The sequence below is a fragment of the Leopardus geoffroyi genome, chromosome D4, assembly GCF_018350155.1.
Source record: "Leopardus geoffroyi isolate Oge1 chromosome D4, O.geoffroyi_Oge1_pat1.0, whole genome shotgun sequence".
In the NCBI taxonomy this organism is placed as follows: domain Eukaryota; kingdom Metazoa; phylum Chordata; class Mammalia; order Carnivora; family Felidae; genus Leopardus; species Leopardus geoffroyi.
Window position 1 is genome coordinate 4923914 of NC_059342.1, and position 20596 is coordinate 4944509.

At 49.1% G+C, this 20596-nt stretch overlaps 1 protein-coding gene and 1 long non-coding RNA gene across 3 annotated transcripts in view; one reads left to right on the plus strand and one right to left on the minus strand.

The window, feature by feature from the left end:
• SPTLC1 (serine palmitoyltransferase long chain base subunit 1) overlaps positions 1-12336 on the minus strand; it is a 52700-nt gene extending 40364 nt beyond the window's left edge. For both annotated transcript variants that reach the window (XM_045470278.1, XM_045470277.1), the window contains exons 1-3: positions 12207-12336; positions 9302-9409; positions 7512-7606 (exon numbers count right to left, since the gene is read on the minus strand). In XM_045470278.1, the coding sequence (XP_045326234.1) occupies positions 7512-7606; positions 9302-9409; positions 12207-12263 (260 nt within the window). In that variant the 5' untranslated portion in view covers positions 12264-12336. The remainder of the gene's footprint in view (positions 1-7511; positions 7607-9301; positions 9410-12206) is intronic.
• A 22-nt stretch (positions 12337-12358) lies between these two features.
• On the plus strand, positions 12359-17835 carry LOC123593792. The gene is made up of 2 exons (XR_006710504.1): positions 12359-12412; positions 16219-17835. It is a non-coding gene; the product is annotated as an uncharacterized LOC123593792 (long non-coding RNA).
• The last annotated feature ends 2761 nt before the right edge of the window (positions 17836-20596 follow it).

Below are 20596 nucleotides of genomic sequence, written 5' to 3' on the forward strand. Positions count from 1 at the left end.
AGCCTGTTTCCGATTCTGCGTCTCCCTCTCTCTCTGCCCCTCCCCCGTTCATGCTCTGTCGCTCTCTGTCCCAAAAATAAATAAACGTTGAAAAAAAAAAAAAATTAAAAAAAAAAAAAAAAAAAAAAGAAGAGGTGAGACATATGAAGGGGCACTCACACAAGGGGAAGACCCCGGCAGCTAGTCAGTGGACGAAATGATACTCAAAGGCTCCGATAGTCAGGAAAATACAAAATAAAACAATGTTAGCCAACAGGGCTATGGGGAAACTGGACCCCATAGACTAACTCGGGGGAGTGGATGGCTGCATCACTATGTAGAGAAGTCCCCCAGGGAAATGAGACAGGCATGTGTCAGCCCCCCACTCCTGGTTCCAGAGAGAGTCCCCACACGGGGATAATCGCCGGATTTTTTGCGGCAGTGGGGAGTGGGGAGAGCTGAGATGCCCATCGTGACGGAAACAGCGAATACACAACCGAATGGCACGCAGCAGTCAGAGGAACTGAACAAGAAGTACATCGGGAGTCCCCGCAGCGTCTGTCTGCTCTGCTCTGAGGTTTCCCTGTTGTCACTTAACACCAGCTAACGTCCTTTTTACTTGACTGTTGGGCTGTCTGTCCCAAAAGAACCAAGATTTTGATTTAGCGTATGTGCTCAGCACATTCCTAGAACACAGCAGGCACTCAAATGCATGTTCAAAAAGCAAGCGTGAATAAAAAATCAGAGTGAAGTCTGCAGCACAAAATTAAAAACATACATTCGCAAACCGTTAAGATGGGGTTCCAAAGGCACTGTGAAATTAACAAAGGCAAACCCCAAGTGGACCCCGGATGCCAGGAGGTGAGACTGGGAGGGGAGCGGCACCACTCAATGTCAATCACGGGAAGGACTGTTGACTATGGACCCTGACAGAATAAACCACCAATTACAGGCCCCAACAGGAGAGACAGACATAGCATCTCCCATAAAAAACTGACCCTCCCTGGACTTTCGCTTCCCTCCAGTGGACTTTCATTAAAACAACCCCTCTCGACTTCCTCCTCCTCCGAGAAATAACATTCTTCTCCCTTCTTTGCTGCACTTGCCTGTGGTTTAGCCAATAGCTTGCTGGTCCGAAATTGTAATCTTCTTTTATTCCCAAACCAACCCGTTTTTACTGGTAAAATAACTTTTTAAGATCAACGATACATGCATAATAATAAAATGCATCATTTTAATAACATACAATGCGTAACATCAAGTGACGAGTGACGGCTCAATGGAAGTATTACAGTGGGGAGGAGAAGGGATGGAAGGAAACCAGAGAGGAGGTGCACGGAGCTGCCCTGTGTGGGTGCTGACCGGAGAGGAGAGGTTTAGCACCCGTGTCTACGAGAGGCCCCTCGTGGAGAAAAATAACACAGGGCCTCAAATGAACCAGAAGACAAGCTCCTGGCACATCTGGCTGAGAAAGGCACACAAACAAGGGAAACGTGACCCCACAGATGTGCCCCTGTACTCATCCGCATGCAAAGGACTGTGTGTGCTTTACATCTGCACGCTCAACATAATCCTACCAACTGCTTCCTGCCGATACATTGGAAAACATTAAGAAACGGATAATTACTAAATGACTGTAGCCAAAACTTCCTTTAAAAACTTTAAACAGCTTTAAAAACTCACTGAAGGGGCACCTGGGTGGCTCAGTCAGTTGAGCGCCCGACTTCGGCTCAGGTCATGATCTCACGGTCTGTGAGTTCAAGCCCCGCGTCGGGCTCTGTGCTGCCAGCTCGGAGCCTGGATCCTGCTTTGGATTCTGCGTCTCCCTCTACTCTCTGCCCCTCCCCTGCTCATGCTCTGTCTCTCTCTGTCTCAAAAATAAATAAAAACATTAAAAAACAACAACAACAACAAAAAACTCACTGAAGACGTTAAATCCAGGATTAAAAACCTAGGATCAACAGAACACACGCCACAACAAATACACACTTGTTGGAAGGCGGAGGAGGGTCAGTAAAGTACCTTCCAGACTGAGAAGGCCTTTAAGATCGAAAAATGATGGCACTGCTGACAGAGTTTCCTCAGGGCAACTTACTGACGGGGGTTGAGGCCGGTGGACAGTCCAGGCGGCATGCAGCCACTCTCTGCCCCCGCCCACCCCCCCCCCCCCCCCACCAAGCCAGACGACCCGAATCCCCAGCTTTATGGAGCCAGGCCACAGTGGTGAGGTCACAGGGTAGTTCTCTAAACCAGAGCCTTCCGTACGCCAGTGATCCCCACCCGCTACCTAAAGCGCGCCTTCTTCAAGGAAGATCAGAGCAGCCTTCCCCACTGCGGTCAGGGCACACGTGAAGTCCCCGGGCTCGGAACACGCAGCCCCGAGGGAGGGCACGCTGCACGGGCTGCTGATGGTGCCAGTGTTGTGAGCACTGCCACGGCACTGTGGCTAAGGAAGCGGTAAGACTACTGACATCTGATACCAGAACCGGACCAGGCACGGGAAGGGAAAACAAGAGAAGAAACTCCTTTTTCCACACACGTGTTAAAAATCCCAAACATCAGCGAAACAAATCCAGCAACGTACACAAACTAACCAAACGGCCCTGCTTAAACAGAGTTTATTCCAGGAACGGGAGGATTTCGTATTAATACGAAGACCTAGCAGTGACTTCCGGTAAACGAAACAGAAGGAAGGGAAAAACCCCTTTCAACCTGTGGCCTCTTCGATGGCACATAAAATGCCTCCAAGGTCTGTGTATCTGATGCTCCGAAGACCAGGACCCAAGGAGAGAGGACGCGTTGTGTGTGAGAGGTCAAAGCAGAGAGAAAGCTGCGTGTGGGCGGGCAGTGAGGAGCCGGGCCCCAGCTCCTGGAAAACGCTCCCACGCTGGGGACAAGGCTGCCTGTGCACGTGGGGCCAGGCGGGCGGGCTACAGGGCAGCCTGAAAACCTTCTTAGGAGCAGCACAGATCATTCACACAGATCCCCTTCCTGCTCTGTAGAAAGATAGGAGACTTACTCTCTGATAAGGCATGACTATAAACTCAAAGTCCGAAGGACAACTGGAGGGAGGGGGCCCTGCTGAAACCAGAAATCAGATAGAAGTCTACAGAATGAAAAATGGGACACTGAGCCCTCCTCTTTGAAAACAAAGGAGGAAATGCTGGTAATCCCGGACTAGAAGAAGGAAGATTTTAAGACCTAACACAAAAGCACAAGAAACAAACGGACAAAAGAGACAGATTGGACTTCATTAAAATTAAAAACATTTGTGCTTCGAAGCACAGGATCAGGGAAGTGACAAACAGAATGGGGGAAATATCTGCCTGTCATATATTTGATAAGGGAATGGCATCCAAAAAATATAAAGAACTCTTACAATTCAATGATAAAAGACAGCCACCACCCCCCCCCCCCCCCCCCCCCCCCCCCGCGCAAAATAGGCAAAATGGCTTAAGCGGGTAATTCTCCAGAGAAGATCTATAAGTGGCCAAGTAGCACATGAAAAGACGCTCATCTTCATCAGTCATCAGGGAAATGCAGTGGGGTCCCACCTCCCACCTCCCGCCCCCCGGGGGGGGTGTGATGAAAGACGGTAAGCAAAGGCCAAGAGGTGGAGAATCCCAACTCTCACGTCCTGCTGGTGGGAATGGAAAACGATTCAGCCACTTTGTAAAACGGACTGGTGGTTCCTCAGAGTAAGCTCCTGTATAACGCAACAAACCCCATTCTCAGGTACACACTCAGGAGAAATAAACACCCGTGCCCGCACACGCAGCCATTCGTAGGAGTTCACATACGGATATACTTTTTCTTCTTTGAGTGGAAACAATCCAAACGCCCAACGGCTGACAAATATACAACCAAAGTGTGACACGTGTAGAGTGAAATTATTTTATTATTCCGCCATAAAACTGAATGAAGCACTGACACAAGCTATGACACAGGATGAACCTGGAAAAGATGCCGCTAAGTGATGGAAAGCAACACCAAGGGCCGCAAACTGCGGGACTCCTTTGGTACGAAATGTCCAGAAGAGTCAAATGCGGGGAAAGTAGATTAGGGGGCGTCAGGGGCTGGGGGAAGGGGAGAGAACAAGAGTGGCTGTAGGATTTCTTTCTGGGGTGATAAAAACATTCTGAAATAAGATGATGGCCATGGTTGCACAGCTCTGCGAACATACTAAAACCCACTTAACTGTGGTGAATTAAAAGGGTGGCTTTTCTGGTCCGCGGATGATACGCCAATAAGGCTGGTTTTTAAAGAAAAAAATCTCTCCAGGTTAAGTAACTTCACTTTCTCTTGCGTCAACTTGGCACTGAATGAAAAGCCCTCCTGCGTGAATTGAAAAGTAACCAAGATCATCAACCACAGCAAAACGGCCTTCAAGATTCTCTGTGGTTTTTACGACTGTTTACACGCCGCTCGCGACGACAGTGAAAATGTTGCACACGGTGACACGAATATGGATGCCGTGGGTCACCAGACGCTGAGGGGTCAGAACTGGTAACACGAGCACACCAGGGCCAAAGAGAATACGAAGCCATTTTAGGATGCGTAAGGTCTCCAAAAACGAGTTCCACAGAGCTTCCTCGGGAGGCTCTGCGCATGTCCTGACTGCAGGTGGGGGGCCAGGGAAGGCGGCTCTGGGCAGCGGTCGGGCCGCTACGGGCAGAGGGTACGTGTGAGCGTTCGGAATGCAGACGGCAGGACGAGTCACACCGACGTGGGGAAGCGAGCAAGCGGGCCAACGAATGAGGAAAACAGTGTGTGCGAGCAAACGTAACCCCGATGCCGAAAACAAAGGATGCCGAGCTCCACCAATGAATGACACTGACGCGGCCACAAAACTGGGCGCACCAAGTAATCCAGGGACACGCGGTGCAGCCACAAACCTGCCAGGAGGAGGGCGGAAAGGCCCGCGGGTGCTCGTGGCAGGTGCTCAGGAGGCCGCACCACAGCCGGGGCCACACAGGCCGCCGCCCTTCCCGGGCTGCGGCTGCCTTTCTCGGCCACACAAAGGTGGCAGAGGGGCGACTGCGGCCTGGGGAGGGTGGGTGTGTGTGTTCTCGGAGGGCCGGCCTTTACCTCCTGCAACTCACGGACAAAATGAAAACCGGAAAAGAACGAATATAATCAAGAAATAACAGCATAAGCAAGTTCCTTAGAAAAATACAGGAAAATCGCAGGAAAAAAAAAGAGAGGCTAAAGAAACGCCGTGATCGCTTCTAGACAGTCGGGGTCTGGATGATCCGTGAGGACGGACGGCACGGCGGATGGCAGTTTTTCTCACACAAACTTACACATGTGCATAACTTAAAGACCCTATCGGTATAATCTGGCACGGTAACTGCTTGGGGCAGAAAAGTCATCTGTCATCTCAACAGACACAGGAAAACTTGGGATAACAGTTAATATTCTGATTTAAAAAAACTAACGAAAAAGTTCCCTTAGCAGATGGAGAAGAGAAAGGAAGACCGTGACTTGATCCAGATGATCTCTGAGAAGCCACCGAGACACTGAGGCCCCTGTCACCACTCCCATCCGACACTGCACTGGGAGGTGTGCAGTAACACAGGAACAGAAAGAAAAAGATGCTCCTCCCGACAGAAATGAATACACTCTGGTACCTAGAGACGAATCTAGTAAAAGATACACAACATCCATGTTCTGGTTGTTAAGCAGGCATTACCATGGGTGGAAACCAATGAAGGATACACGCGGGATGTACCTGGATTATTTCTCACAACCGCATGTGAATCTCTTATTTCAAAATAAAAAGTAGAAAAAAAAAAAGATAAGCAGTCTTTATGAAGAAAGCTATGTAACTTTACTGCAGGACATAACAGACCTGAGTATACGAGTGACACCCCGGGCACGTGGTGACAAGATTCAGTATCAGCAAGATTCCAATTAGTCCAAATCGGTGCACTGCCTGGCCGCAAACCCAAGCTCCATTTTTGGTCAAATGTGATCAGTCACACCGACACTCACACCGAAGGAGACAGTTGTGAGCAGTCCAAGCAATTCTGAAGAACAAGGAGGTGCGGGACTCACTCTAGTCAAGGCCTGTTCTTTTTTAAAATGTGTATTTTGAGAGAAAGAGAGAGAGAGTGCATGCACAAACACGAGCAGGGGAGGAGCAGAGAGAGGAAGAGACAGAATCCCAAGCAGGCCCCACGCTGTCAGTGCAGAGCCTGATGCGGGGTTCGATCCCGCTAACCAGGAGATCAGGACCTGAGCTGAGATCAAGAGTCAGACGCTCAACCAACCGAGCCTCCCAGGTGTCCAGAGCCTATTCTTAAGCTGTGCTATTTATATGAAGTTCTGGCATAAGGAGAGACAAATATACCAAAAGAATAGAAATAAAGCCAGAATCAGACCTGTTAGAAGGACATGTACACAAAAGAAGGGAAATCTCTACTCAGCGGCAGAAAGTGGACAATTCAACTTAGGAATGCTGGGATAGCTAGCTGACCACCACACAGAAACAGGCGAATTCAGCCTCTGGGTGGGGGAAGGACTTCACCACAGCATTAACGACGAGTAAGTGTGAGGTGAGAACACGTAAAAATTCTGTAGGACCAAGGAAACCATGACATGAAGAATACAAGACTCCCTAAGATCAGACCAGAAGTGGGAGGATACACACTCAGGAGACACCCTGCGTCACAGTTTTATAGACAAACTACTGAATCATCTCCTGGCGTCAGGCAGACGTGTCAAAAGTATAAAGATAAGCAAAGGAGAGACATCCACCAACTTCAAGGCAATGGTTGTCCTGTGTGGGAGATACGAGAAAGTGGTAGATGGGAAGGGGTTTCTTTAGCAGTAACTGAAATGTTTTCTTTCTTTTGTAAGGTAGATTTGAAGACAGCAAAATGTTCCTGCCTATTGATTCTGGGCGGTGGGTATGCCTGCGCCAGGTATTTTCCGTAAACTTAAAACACTTCTTAGCTGAAGAAAGCAGATACGGCAAGAAAGATGCGCAACAGGGGAAGCCGAGTCAAAGCTGGAAAAGACCCTGGAAGCAGGGAGGGAGGCGGCGCAAGGAGGCTCAAGGGTCAGAGCTGGGACTGGGAGTCAGTGTCGCCCGCAGCTGACGAGTCAACGGCAGTGAGCGCACGCCGCTAACACCCGCTCATGAAGGTACCCACCCAGATCTAGACTCAAAAACAACCACGGTGAGGAAAGCAGGAGCGCTGCTTTTCATTTTAAGCGTGTCTCGCTATTGGACGTATTATTGTGAGCATGTATGGTTCCCAAAAAAGCATTTTTTTTTTTTTTTTTTTTTTTTTAACAGAAGAGAGGACGAACTGCAATGCCCAAATCGGAGACTATAAAACAACAGCCACACTGTCCTTAGAATAGAGTTATATACTGGGATCTAAAGCAGAGCGTTTCCGATCTCCGGAAATTTCTGAATGTTTTATTTCTGTTAAAAAAGAAATACTACACAAACCAGTGTGTGCTTTGGCGAGTATACCCACGGGAGACCAAGTGCAAGTCCGTGGAGGAGTGAACCAATTTACCCCGAAACGACGTTGTAGTTGAGAGCAGGATGGTCTCCGGAGACGGGAGGGACGAGAGGTTCCGGCTGCCACTCTTCAATCAGCTCCTCCTTTTCCTATGGGAGGAAAGGAGTTAAAATACAGCAGGGTCTAGTCACGGGACGGCGACCGTTCCGTCCCCAGATTTCTGCTACAAATCAACCAATAAATTCCTCATCTGCTTCTGCCGACGACCGCGCGGCAGAGAGCGGCAGCCCCGAGGCCACCTGCGGCCGTGGAGACGGGTGTTAGAAGCGGCCAGCGATCCCCTCGTGTGCGAGAGATTGCAGGTCTACAGAGCCCAGACCCGGGCACTGCGTCTGTGATGCCAGAAGGGAAGCTTTACAAGCACCACTGCCATGGTCACAGTTTGTGTTCTTCCCTGGCTTTCAGTGGGAGATGGCCATGGTTACCGGATCTTGCTGAGTTTGGCTTTCAGAGGACTGCCCTAAAATCACGGTTGGTCATTCTTTAAAAAAATGTCTATGTGCATGGATTGCCATGTGTAGACATGAAAACTCAAAAGATTACGAATGATCCACCCCTTAAAAAGCTGAGCTAGAAACCAGCTGCACGGCCACCCGATCACTCCCGAGGAGTTCTGAAACGCCAAGGATCTCTGCCCTGGATGGCCCAGTCTTCCTGCAATGCTGTCCAGAGCGATCCCTGGCATGCTAATCCCACAGGTAGTCAGGACAAGAGGGGGGGAGGGCGGGCATCTCCGGTCAAGGTTAGCATACGTCTCCAAACACAGGTTCAAAGATCCATTGGCCTAGAAAAGGTTATGCAAAATCACGCAATGAGCTCTCTCCTACTCTGCTTTAGTCAGGCTTCCAAAACGTTTTTGCCCTCAGAACAAAACGTTCCGATGGCCCGGGGACCATCTGCTGCACGTCCCCGGGGGGACACGGCCTGACACCCCCCCCCACGATTAACATTAACGACCAGGACGACCGCAGCCACGGAGTGCAACCGGGGAAGCGATGGCCACGCCGCTGCGTTCATTCTGTTCCCCAGCACCTGTTCCTGGGACGGCTCGGTCTCCGTGCTGTACTCAGTGCTGCCGGGTGAGCCCAAGTTGTTGAGCTTTTTATAAGCATTCGGGCACGGTGCTACAGGGGCCGGGCGGGGAAACACCCTGAGCGACAGAGACCACGCCACAGTCACAACCGCTCTTCCCTCTTGCACTGGGGCACAGTTCCTGAGTGCTCCTACCGAGTGACCAGGATGCACTTCCTGTTCACAAGCGCCCTCATCCCTCCAGCTCACCGAACTCCTCGTGGCCTCTAGACGCTTCTGTTTCCTAAGGTTCACCCAGGTAGGCCTTGAGCGGGGCCCCGTACCAGAGAAGGCATCAAAACTGAGTTTGGGGTAGGGAGGTGGGAAGATTCTTTTCAACCCCAAATTTCCTTTAGGAAGAACACAGGGAAAACTTTCATTCAGGTTTCAGAAACTACGGTGGTTTTCCTGAGCAACTCGTGTAATCCTGCACATCGACAATCGAAATCCAGAAGCTTCCCTTCTACCATCTATTCCTAAGACTGCTGCTGGCCTCTAGCCACGTGCAGAGGTCTCTGACGTGGTATTCCTCTCGGTGTCGACTTTATTCCTGGCTTCCCTGTATTTTGGTACCCTGAGGTTTCATTGTCTTTGATTTGTTTACATAATAGAAAACATCTTAACATACCTAGTTCAGTCGCCACAAGTACTTTTTGGAAAGATGTAGCCACTATAATCATACAGTGAATAATAAAAGAAATTTAATTTCTTACCTTGACTGTAAGATCAGATCGTTCTTGTAACTTGTAAGTTTTAGAGAAGAGAAGTCTGATTATCCAGAGAATTAGAATTCCTTCCAAAATAAGATGGTAAGCAGGAGCCTAAGAGTGAGTCAAAAACCAAAAAAGAAATGAAGTGAACCCTTCCAAAATCTGCACATAAAATGTAATGCACCTGTATGTATTGCCTCCCATGACCTTTAACCTATTATTTCTTAAGATTTATTTTCAAACTCCTTTCATTTCCACTCATTCCTTTCCCCATTTCTTTTTTTTTTTTAAATCTTTTATTTTATTTTTTAAGACCGAGAGAGAGTGTGAGTGGGGGAGGGGCAGAGAGAGAAGGAAACACAGAATCTGAAGCAGGCTCCAGGCTCCGAGCTGTCAGCACAGAGCCTGATGTGGGGCTCAAACCCACAAACCGTGAGATCATGACCTGAGCCGAAGTCAGACGCTCAACCGACTGAGCCACCCAGGCGCCCCATCCCCACTTCTAACAGTTGGTAATTTCTCCTTCACGTGATCAATCTTTAATAGTGCAGCTTTAAAACCTCTGTAGGAAAGGAATTTAATTTTTAAAATAAAAGCGGATGCAGAATCCCAACAGGTCAAACAATATCAACTATCAGATCCGTCAGACGAGGTGCCTTCCTGTTGGTGGGAAAGGACAGTAACGAACGCTTCACAGCTTCACCCGTCTGCTACCACCCTCGTCGACCCCAGATCAGTCAAAAGAGTTACGTGCAAGTCAGTCTCCACAATTCTTAGAGTTTTGCACATCTCACTCGATTCTCTCTATCTGATAAGCCTCTAATAAGCCTCCTTAAATCCTTCTGGGAACACGGCTGGGGAAAAAAACAAACAAAAGGCTGCATAAATGACTAAAGGAATGTCAGGTCGTTTTTCTGCAGTCGTTCCCCGCAAGTATGCAGTGTGACAGACACCTTACTGAAATCATCCACGCCACGTCTTCAAGTGCACATTTCCAAGATGTACAGCTGACTTTTATGTTTTGCACAAGTGGACACGGTAAGTACATGCGGAAGACTCCAGATGGCAACTAAACCTCAGTCAGTTACAGAGTCATCTACTCCAACAGGCCGTCATTGGAAAAACCGCTTCAAAGAGGCAGTCAGAAATGTAAAGACAAACTATTTTGAAACATCAGACAGAAAGAAAGTGAAGATGATTTACCATAGTTTAAAAAAATTCACAACATGGAAACAGGAAAACTGCAAACTCAGAGATGAACTCCTAAGTCAATGTGCAACTATCTTTCTGACTACGTGCAAAGGTTACATACACTATTACTTCTTTCTTTTGCTTTTCTCAATAATTATATTCCAGTAGGCAAACATCTGCCGAAATCACGAAGCATCCCACTCCAGAAAGAAACCATCCTAAGAAAAACTGAGATACCAATTGTCTAGTGAATTAATCAAAATCACAAATGCAGCTTCTTTTCCTGGAAACGTTACATCCAAGAGGACACCCGAGTCTTGGTCAGTTATGCACCCTTCAAAAAAGAAGCAACAGGGGCGCCTGGGTGGCTCAGTCGGTTGAGCCTCCGACTTCGGCTCAGGTCACGATCTCATGGTTCGTGAGTTCGAGCCCCGCGTCGGGCTCTGTGCTGACGGCTCAGAGCCTGGGGCCTGCTTCCGATTCTGTGTCTCCCTCTCTCTCTGACCCTCCCCCATTCATGGTCTGTCTGTCTCTGTCTCAAAGATAAATAAACATTAAAAAAAAAATTAAAAAAAAAAAAAAAGAAGCAACAACATACAACAGAAAATTATTCATTTTTTAAAAAATTCAATTTCAGTGGCTCTTCTCTTAGTCACTGTAATTAGCTTAGTATCAGTCATCACTTACACCACACCTGTTCTGTCAACTGTTTTTCAGGAAGCCCTGGTAAGTTCTTTAGTGGAAGACACCATGGTCTCCCCTGGCAGTAGGCAGCTATGTTAAGTTTTTAACAAATCATCAAAAGAAAATTGGTATTTGCTTTAAACAAATACGAGCTCTATAAGCACAGGAATTTTTGCATGTTTGTTCACTGCACTATCCCTAGTGTCTAGATGTGCGCTGTCCCAATACCTTGGCCTCTAGTCACCACATAACTATGTAAATATACATCTAAATTAAATGAAATGAAATACTTAGTTCCTCACTTGCACTAGACACATTCCAAATGCCTAACTGCCACCTGTGGTTAGTGGCTGCGACACTGAATAGCTCAGATACACAACATGCAGAAAGTTCCACCGGACGGGATATCGAAGCTCAGTAAACACATGTCAAGTGAATGAACATTCTCTAAGACTTAAGTTCGGCTATCATAGCTATCACCTGACACACGTGAAACAGACCGTCTTTCAAAGCACTCGTAATTATTCCGCCTTTAAAAATCTCTAAAAAGTGTTCTATCTTTACAAGACAGAAAATGAGACGCATGTGGAAGAATGACAAGCTATTTCATATTCCTAATTTCTAAATCATTCGGCTTTCCTAAACCCTCGCCCCGACAAAAACGAACTCCTTTCTACTGCAATTCGTTCCCCTATTACCTACCTGATCCACAGTCCCGAGGACTTGAAACCCCTAGGACCTTCCCAGGCTGAGATCTTCCACTCCATTTTCACCACCCTGTTTCACCATCAGTCCCAACTCTGGTTTCTGAAGACCAGCCTCGCTCCTGCGCCCCCTCCCACCTGTTCCTTTCCCCTGCCCGGACGGAGACCCTCGGTTCCCGCTCCCGCCCGTGCCTCCCCCGCGAGGGACGACGAAGGTCCGGGCGTGACCCAGCCAACCCTGCCCGGGACCCAGACCACAAACCCACAGGAGCCGTCCCACCCCTCCAGGGCCGGGTGTGGTCCTGGGCCGCTCGGGCCGCCAAGCTCACCTCGTAGAGCGCCTGGACCATCTCCACCAGTACCCACTGCTCCGCGGCGGTCGCCATGGTCAGCCGCTGGGGCCTCCTTCCGGAAGGCGGGTCTCAGATACGTCAAACAGAGCGCGGCGCAGCTCAGTGACGTTTCGCTCCTGGGGGCGGGCCTGGCGAGCGCTGGGCCCGCCTCCTGGCGCTTGCGCACTGGAGGAAAGCGAGAGGTCGGGGCTTAAGGCGGTGGGTGGAGACCTTGGGGTCTCGCCTGGCGGCCTAGAGGGGTGGGAACAGCGGGATGGCTTTTGTGACAGGTGTTCCCCTGTGGCTGTGAGGTGGCACACCCCGTGCCGGGGCTCTCGGGAGGGAGGGACTAATAATAAATGGCCTTGCCCTGGGCAGGCAGTGTTCTGCAATCACAGAAGTCCTCTTATAAATTACACAAGTAACCCAGGAATGCATTATTATATATTTACAGAAATATAAATGCGAATGGCCACCTCTCACACAGCCCTTACCATGTGTCCTGCATAGACGAAACGCTTGGCGTGTATTAAGCCCTACAGCAGTTTGGTGTGAAATCTAGAACCTTCGTAGGCACCTGCAAACATGGTGTGTGTATACTTACTTGGTTTGGATTTCTTAAATGTAACTGGGACCCTGGGGACAATATTGATCTACAGCTTGCTTTTGCTTTTTTTCTCTTCTTTTTTTCTTGTAATGTTTTTTCCATGTGTCTATACATCTTACATTGTTAATGAAGAAGACTATTTCTTGGAATAACGTGTTGTATGTACATATTTCTTGTTCCATTTTATTTAAATATTTTCCTGTTGGTAAACACTTAGGTTGTTTTCCACTTTTCCCTCTGTCACCAACAATGCTGCAGTCTACATCTTCCTGTTTCTGTGGGAATATTCCTGAAGCGCTTTCTCAAAGTGGAATTTTAGAGTGCGCAACAGTATTAGCTCTGGTAACTACCACCAAGCTGTTGTCCAGGATGGCTCAACCAATTTAAACTGCAAGTGTAGTCACACTCTAGCTCATGATGGCTATAATCAATCTTTTTTAAATTTTTTTTTTCAACGTTTATTTTTATTTTTGGGACAGAGAGAGACAGAGCATGAACGGGGGAGGGGCAGAGAGAGAGGGAGACACAGAATCGGAAACAGGCTCCAGGCTCTGAGCCATCAGCCCAGAGCCCGACGCGGGGCTCGAACTCACGGACCGCGAGATCGTGACCTGGCTGAAGTCGGACGCTTAACCGACTGCGCCACCCAGGCGCCCCTATAATCAATCTTTTTAAAACTTTTGCCAATTTAATGGAGATAAAATGGTACCTCACTGAGTTTTATTGTTTATGCTTCTGGTTATTCATGAGGCTGAACAACTTTTTATTGACATTTGTAGCCTCTCAGTCACCAATTCATATTCTTTGCCCACTTTTTTTTTTATAGGTTATCTTTCATGTTCTTACGGATTAACAAGAGCTCTTTCTACACTCTGAGTATCTTCTATCTTCCTCTTTCATATGTGACATTTTTGCCCCGCTTCTTTCCAGCTGTTTGTTGTCCTCTGTCATAGCTACATTTTAGGTGTTATGTAATGTGGCAGTCTGTTCCTTTATTGCCTCTGGATTTGGATCTCGCTTTTCTAGAAGGGCCATCTCCACCACACCTACGCTTTCCTCCCATGCTTGCGTCCGTTCGTTGTTGTTGACAGTTAGCTCTTTGATTCCTCTGAAAATTGGATTTTTCTATGACGAGAGGTACGGGTCTTGTAATTATTCTTTCCTAAAGGAATAACAGATTTCCCCAAGGCCACTTATTTGGGTAATCCTGACTCTCCCCAATACCGTGAGCTGGCACCAGCCCCGTGCACTACATTTCCACGTGGAATGGGCACTACGTGCCTGATGAGGGAGGTGCTCTGCCAACATCCCCTGGGACCCAGTACTGTACATGTGCCCGCTGCCTCCGCAGGGGCTTTTATTCCCAACAGCCAGCACCTGCTGACGTGTGGAGGTCCTCCTGTTTCCTGCTCTCATGGAAAACTGGAAGGATCCGGGCACATAGATTTTCCCAGGCAGCCAGCCCTTAACTGGGTAGATGATTCGCGGTGGCTGGGATGTACACGTTGCAGCTTCCTTGTCCCCCGTAGCAAGGTAATGCTGAGCGCTGAGCGGTCGACGTCACCGTCTCTGCTGGATTGAGTTGGTAGTGCCATCTGCAAATTCTTGGATACACCCATTAAGAGGGAGAGTCTACGAGTCCTCCCGTGAGGCTGGGCAGATCTTTGTGGTGGCTTCCACAGGAGGATTCAGCTGGCATGCAGAGAGATCGCGTGGGGACCACATAGAGGTAGAAAGAGATGGCCGAGGGGCCCCGAACTTCTCCCACCCCCTCGGTTGCAAGCCGCTGCTTTGGGAGTGTTTGTTATGTGGGAGTTAGCTGCTACAACAGGAGGACTCCTTCCCCGTCTCGTCCGGCTTCTGTGACTCTCCCTTAGCTCGTGGCTGCATAACCACAATCTGCCTCTGGCTTCGCGTGGCCTTCTCTTCTCCGTCTGTCCTCCATGTGCCTGGTAACAGACATCTGTCATTGGACTGAGGACCAACCGTGATGACCCACGATGATCTCATCTCAAGGGCCTTAACGTAGTCACATCTGCAAGGAAACTTTTTCTAAATAAGGCCATACTCACAGGTCCCAGGATTTAGGATGTGGACATGTCTTTTTTGGGGTGGGGGGGCACCACTCAACCCACTATAGTCTAACCTCTGGCCACCCAATTCACGTCTGTCCCACATGCAAAATACATTCACCCCATCCAACGGTTTCAAAGCCTTAACCCACATTTACATATCACGAGCTCAGAAAGTCCCAAATATCATCATCTTAATCATCAGAATCAGAGATGGGTGAGTGCTGGCCCGATGCATCCAGGGACAAAGTTCTTCTCGATGTATTGGCCAATGAAACTCGAAGATCACGTACAAAATGCAGTGGTGAGACAGGTATGGGATAGGTATTCCCATTGCAAAAGGGAGAAAACGGAAGGAGCAAAGAGGTCACCAGTCCCAAGCAGGTTAAGAACGCTGCAGCAGAACCAGTTACATTTGGTTTCAAGGTCTGAGAACGGTCTCCGTGGCTTGAAGCTGCACTGTCTGTGCCCACAGCTCCGGCCTCCGTGCCCCGGCAGCTCGCTGAGCCTCTGCTCCCACCCCTCCTACCTCCAGCTTCATGGCTCTGCCCCCAGAGTCATTCTTGCTTTCTCTGAAAGGGCAGCATAGAACTGAGTGGCTCGATCAGCCCACTTTCTGGCTACAGAATTCTGGAAATCTGACAGCCCTCTTTTACTTTGTCCCGTCTCTGTCCCTCAGGCCAAGCTGGCGGTGTCCCGCTGACACAACGTTCTCAAAAACTTTGTGGGTCTCCCAGGTCTGTCATGAGGATTCATGCCAGTAGGCAAGAGGGTCCCCCACAGATCCTTCTGGCAAACCCCACGTCTGTTCCTGGCTCTGCTGAGGTGATTGAGTGGATCTGTGAGTCCCCTGCTTACCTCTTCAGCAAAAGATTGTCCGGCCTCATCCCTGGCCCTCTCTCTTGAGCACACTTCCCCAACAGGAAAGCTACTCTTGGGGCGCCTGGGTGGCTCAGTCGGTTAAGTGTCCAACTTTGGCTCAGGTTACGATCTCGCGGTTCATGCTTTCGAGCCCCGCGTCAGGCTCTGTGTTGACAGTTCGGAGCCTGGAACCTGCTCCGGATTCTGTGTCTCCCTCTCTCTCTGCCCCTCCCCTGCTCGCACTCTCTCGCTCTCTCTCTCTCTCTCTCCTCCTCTCTCTCTGAAAAATAAATAAACATTAAAAAAAATGGAAAGATAGACAAAAAACAGTGAAGCAACTCATTTTTCATCCTTTGCAATGTGGATAAGCCAAGAATCTCCTGAATCATCAAGCACTGGTTTTGTTTTTGCCTAACGGTGCCTTCCTCGACTTACCTCTTTCCTCTCCCATTTTCTTATAATCAGCAAGGAGGGACCAGTCCGCACCTTCAACGCTTTGCTGAGAAATCTCCGCTAATTGTTCAGGTGCGTCACTCACAAGGTCTGCTTTCCACACGACTACAGGACACGAGTCAGCCAAGTTCTTTGCCGGCCTACCGCGAGGAGAGGCTCACCTGTCCTCCAGCTTCCAATACCATGCTCGTCATTTCCTTCTGAGACTTCAGCAGACATGCCCGTAACGTCCGTGTTTATCACCATTCTGCTAATGACGAGCTACCCCTTCTCGGAGGTGACAGAATCCTTCTCTCCCCACGCTCTTCATTTCCTTCGGAGCCCTCACCCGATCGCCTTTAAAGTCTCTATTTTTACTAATAGTCTCTTCAGGGGAGTCTAGGCTGTATCTCTCATGCAGCTCAAAATTCTTCCAACTTCTACCCTCGCCTAATTCCAAAGCCACGTCCACACTTGGAGGTATTTGGCACAGCAGCACTCGGCTTCCCAGGACCAAAATCTGTATTAGTTTTCTAGGGCGGCCGTAACAGATTACCATAAACCGGGCTGCTTAAAATGAGAGAAACGGATTCTCTTACAGTCCTGGAGGTCAGAAGTGCAAAGTCAAGGGTCTGTAGGACTGCACTCCCTCTGCTAGTTCTGGTGGCTCCCTGTGTCCCTTGGCTGGTGGCTGCTTTGCTCCGGTCTCTGCCTCCACTGTCACGTGACCTTCTCCTCTTTCCACGTGTCTCCTCCGTGCTTCTTATAAGGACACTTGCCATTGGATTTAGGGCCCATCTGGATAATCCAGGATGATCTCATCTTGGGATCCTTAATTACACAGCCACCACCTTTCCTTCCTGATTCGACTACCAAATCAGTATTGCATAATATTATATAATTATTGTATAATATTGTATACGATATTGTATAATAGAGTTGTATACCCAATATTATATAGCTGTATAATCTAGTATGTACCTATGCACATGTATCATGTAAGTGCCTAACATTAAGCTTTTGATTGCTGAGGCGTCCATTTCAAAAGACACCCATTCCAGGGGCGCCCGAGTGGCTCAGTCAGTGGAGTGTCTGACTTTGGATTTCGGCTCAGGTCCTGATCTGTTTGTGGGATCAAGCCCTGCGTTGGGGTCTGTGCTGACAGCATGGAGCCTGCTTGGGGTTCTCTCTCTTTCTCTCTCTCTGCTCCCCACCCCTGTCCTCTCTCTCTGTCTCTCTCTCTACTTGTGATCTCTACCCTTCCTGACCTGTGAGTAATAAATCTTGTTCCCTGAAGTTTCCTGATGGATGTCGCTGAGGGGCATCCTGCAATCATAATAAGAACCACAAGGGCAGCACGAGCCACAACATTGGCTCTGCTCGGGGAAATGTCTGGGGGGAGGGCTCAGGTGAGTATCCCAGGCAGTCTCTGCTGAGGGCATCACTACCCACGGTCTGGAGCAGACACAGCACACAGACTTAGGTATTATATGTAGTAACGTGAAACATTTTTCAATTCTTCTGCGGGCACTAGGTGGGTCCTCGCAAGCTGAAGAATCGTGTCTTTCTTCGGTCCTAGAACAGTTTCTTGATTATTTCTTTGACTGTTTCTTCCACATTATTTATGATCTCTCTTTCAAAAGCTCCCATTTCTGGTCGAAAATATTTGCAAACTATACATCCGATAAGAACTTAATATCCAGGATACATAAAGAAATCCGGCAACTCAACAACAGAAACCCACACAATCCACATAAAAAATGGGCAAAGGATTTGAATAGACATTTTTCCAAAGAAAATACACAAATAGTCAAAAGCACATGGAAGGATCTGAATCATAAACTCAAATGTGGTTAAAATAGTAAATTTTGTTATGTAGGTGTGTTTTACCACAGTAAAAAAAAAAAAAAAAAAAAAAGCCCTGCTTTTTCTTTATATGTATACATTTTTCTTTTATATAAATTAATTGTTTTCAAAATTTCTGATTTTTGTTCTTTCATGATTCATTTTGGTAAAATTTCTTTCTTTTGTTTTAAAGTTTGTATTTCTTTATTTTGAAAGAAACAGGGCGGAGGGGCAGAGAGAGGGGGAGGGAGATAAAGAGAATCCCAAGCAGGCTCCAACTCAGCACGGAGCCCGACATGGGGCTCCATCTCACCACCATGGAATCATGACCGAAATCAAGTCAGACGCCCAACCGACGGAGCCACCCAGGCGCCATGTTTTTTGGTAAAATTTCTGATGTTGGTATTCTAGTCCACTAATTTTATCTGTGCTAATGCAGCCCATCAGACCAGTGGTGTCCACTTGAATTTCAGTGATCATGTCTAGGAATGTTAATTATTTTAAATTCTAGACGTAGAATTCCCCCCATCCATCCATCCATCCATCCATCAACAGATACTCACTGAGCCCTCCCTCAGGCACTGGAGATACAGAACTACCAACAACAGTGACATCCTGGCCTCCTAGAGCATTCGCTGTAGCAGGTGGACAGACAAGGAACGGACACAACTAAAGATGTGGCTTAATGTCAGAAACGCTATGTAGAAAAGAGAAGTATGGAGGGAAATGGAGATAAAGCATTAGAGAGAGTGGACAGGGCAGGCCTCTCTGGAGATGTAGCATTTGGACAGAACTCAATGAAGGCAGGGAATGAAACCCGTGAGTGTTTTGTGAGTGAGGGAGGGCAAGGGAGGACAAAGTGAGGGCAAATGCCTGGAGGGTTCAGGAAACCCCGGAGTGTGGCTGATGTGGGGCGAGGGCGGCGGCTGCTCATCCCCAGGCAGCAGGGGGGCAGCGAGGAGGGGAGCCGCCCTGCCGGACACGCCACTGGAAGGTAGAGCTGTCGGGGTTCGCCGCTATGGGAGGACAGAAAGGGGATCAGGGACGCCCCGAGGTCTTTCGCCCGAACCACGGAGTGAATGGCATCCCGTTTTCTATGATGGGGAAGATGGAAAAAGAGCGAGTTGGGGGGTGGATGTCAGACAGCCACGCGGAGATGTGCCAGGGGCAGGTGAATGCTCGGAGGAGAGGCCGGGAACAGAGATGTAAAGCTGACGGTCTAGTGGCCAGAAGAGATTCCGAAGCCGGAGGGAATGGGTGTAGACGCGGGGAGGGGTACAAAGCCTGTGCCCCGCAGCACCCCGATCTGCTGAGGCAGGCGTCCTCGAGACATTCCCGGTGACACGCAGCCCTCCAAGGAAGGAGCAAACAGGAACGAGGCCGGCGTGGGACGGCTCCCTCAGACAAGAAGGGGAGGAGGTGTGGGGCGGCAGCCTGGGGACAGGCCTGCTGTGTGACCGGGTCACGCTGGATCAGGGGAAAGGGCCTGGGTGGGCCCACCACCAAGCAAAGGAAGAAAAAGAGGCAATTAACCCCAGAAGCAAAACGTTACAGAAAGAAATCATTGTTTGGCTTAGCGGTGAACGACACTGAAAGCCATTTGGCCATGAAAACACTCAGAAGGAGCTTACCAAATCGGGCAACACGGAGAAGCTGGGGAGCCGGTGGAGAGGGTGCGGGGGGTTCACAACGCGAGCCGGGACAAAGCCTTCCCGTGTAAGTCAGTCTGGGTGGCCTCGGCTGTAAGAGACTACATGTGACTTCTACGGAGGTGCTCAGTGACCCCACACACCAGGAAGCTGGCGGAGGCAGTTCCAGAATTCGATCAGCGGCTCGGCCATGTCTAGGACCCAGACTCTTTCTAGTTTCCACTAGGCCATCCTCAGCACGGTGGCCTTGCATCATGAGGACTGTCCCCAATTCCAGATGGCCACAATGCCATGCGATCACGTGCAGTCAGGATGAGCGAGGCAGGGCAAAAAGTCCTCTTCTCTTGAGGTCTGAGGTTTTGTCTGGAAACCTGCTTTTTCCTAGGACTTCTCCAGCATCCTTCCCTTTATACTTTACTGGCCAGCACCGGCCATATGCCCACCCTGACCTGTTACTAGGAAATTACTAGTTACTAGAATTAGCCAACCGATTACGATTCATCTTGCGGGTCTGTGGGCTGGGTCTGTCCTCACTGTGATCAAGGGCTCTCTGCCCACTGCCTGAATTCGCTGGAGTTCTGTTTTCAGGAAAGGGGGCGGGGCTGGAATTGGATGCACCGTAGCCCCATGAGATCAGCCCAAGTCCTTAACTACGCCTGTGCCCTGAGCCCCAACCCCACCAGCCTCTCGTCTCCTTCCCTCCTGTCTGTGCATCTTGGCACACGTCCTGGGGAGGTACACTCTGTATCCAGAATCCTCTCTTCTCCCAGCCGACATCTGAAACACGCACACTTCAGATATCAGCTCAGACACCGCTTTCTCAGGGAGCTGCCCGCTCCGAGTTACCTGCTGTCTTAGAACTCGGCCCCTCTCGGTTTCGTGTAATAAAACTGCAGTGCTGTGTGTGTACGTGTGGGATAC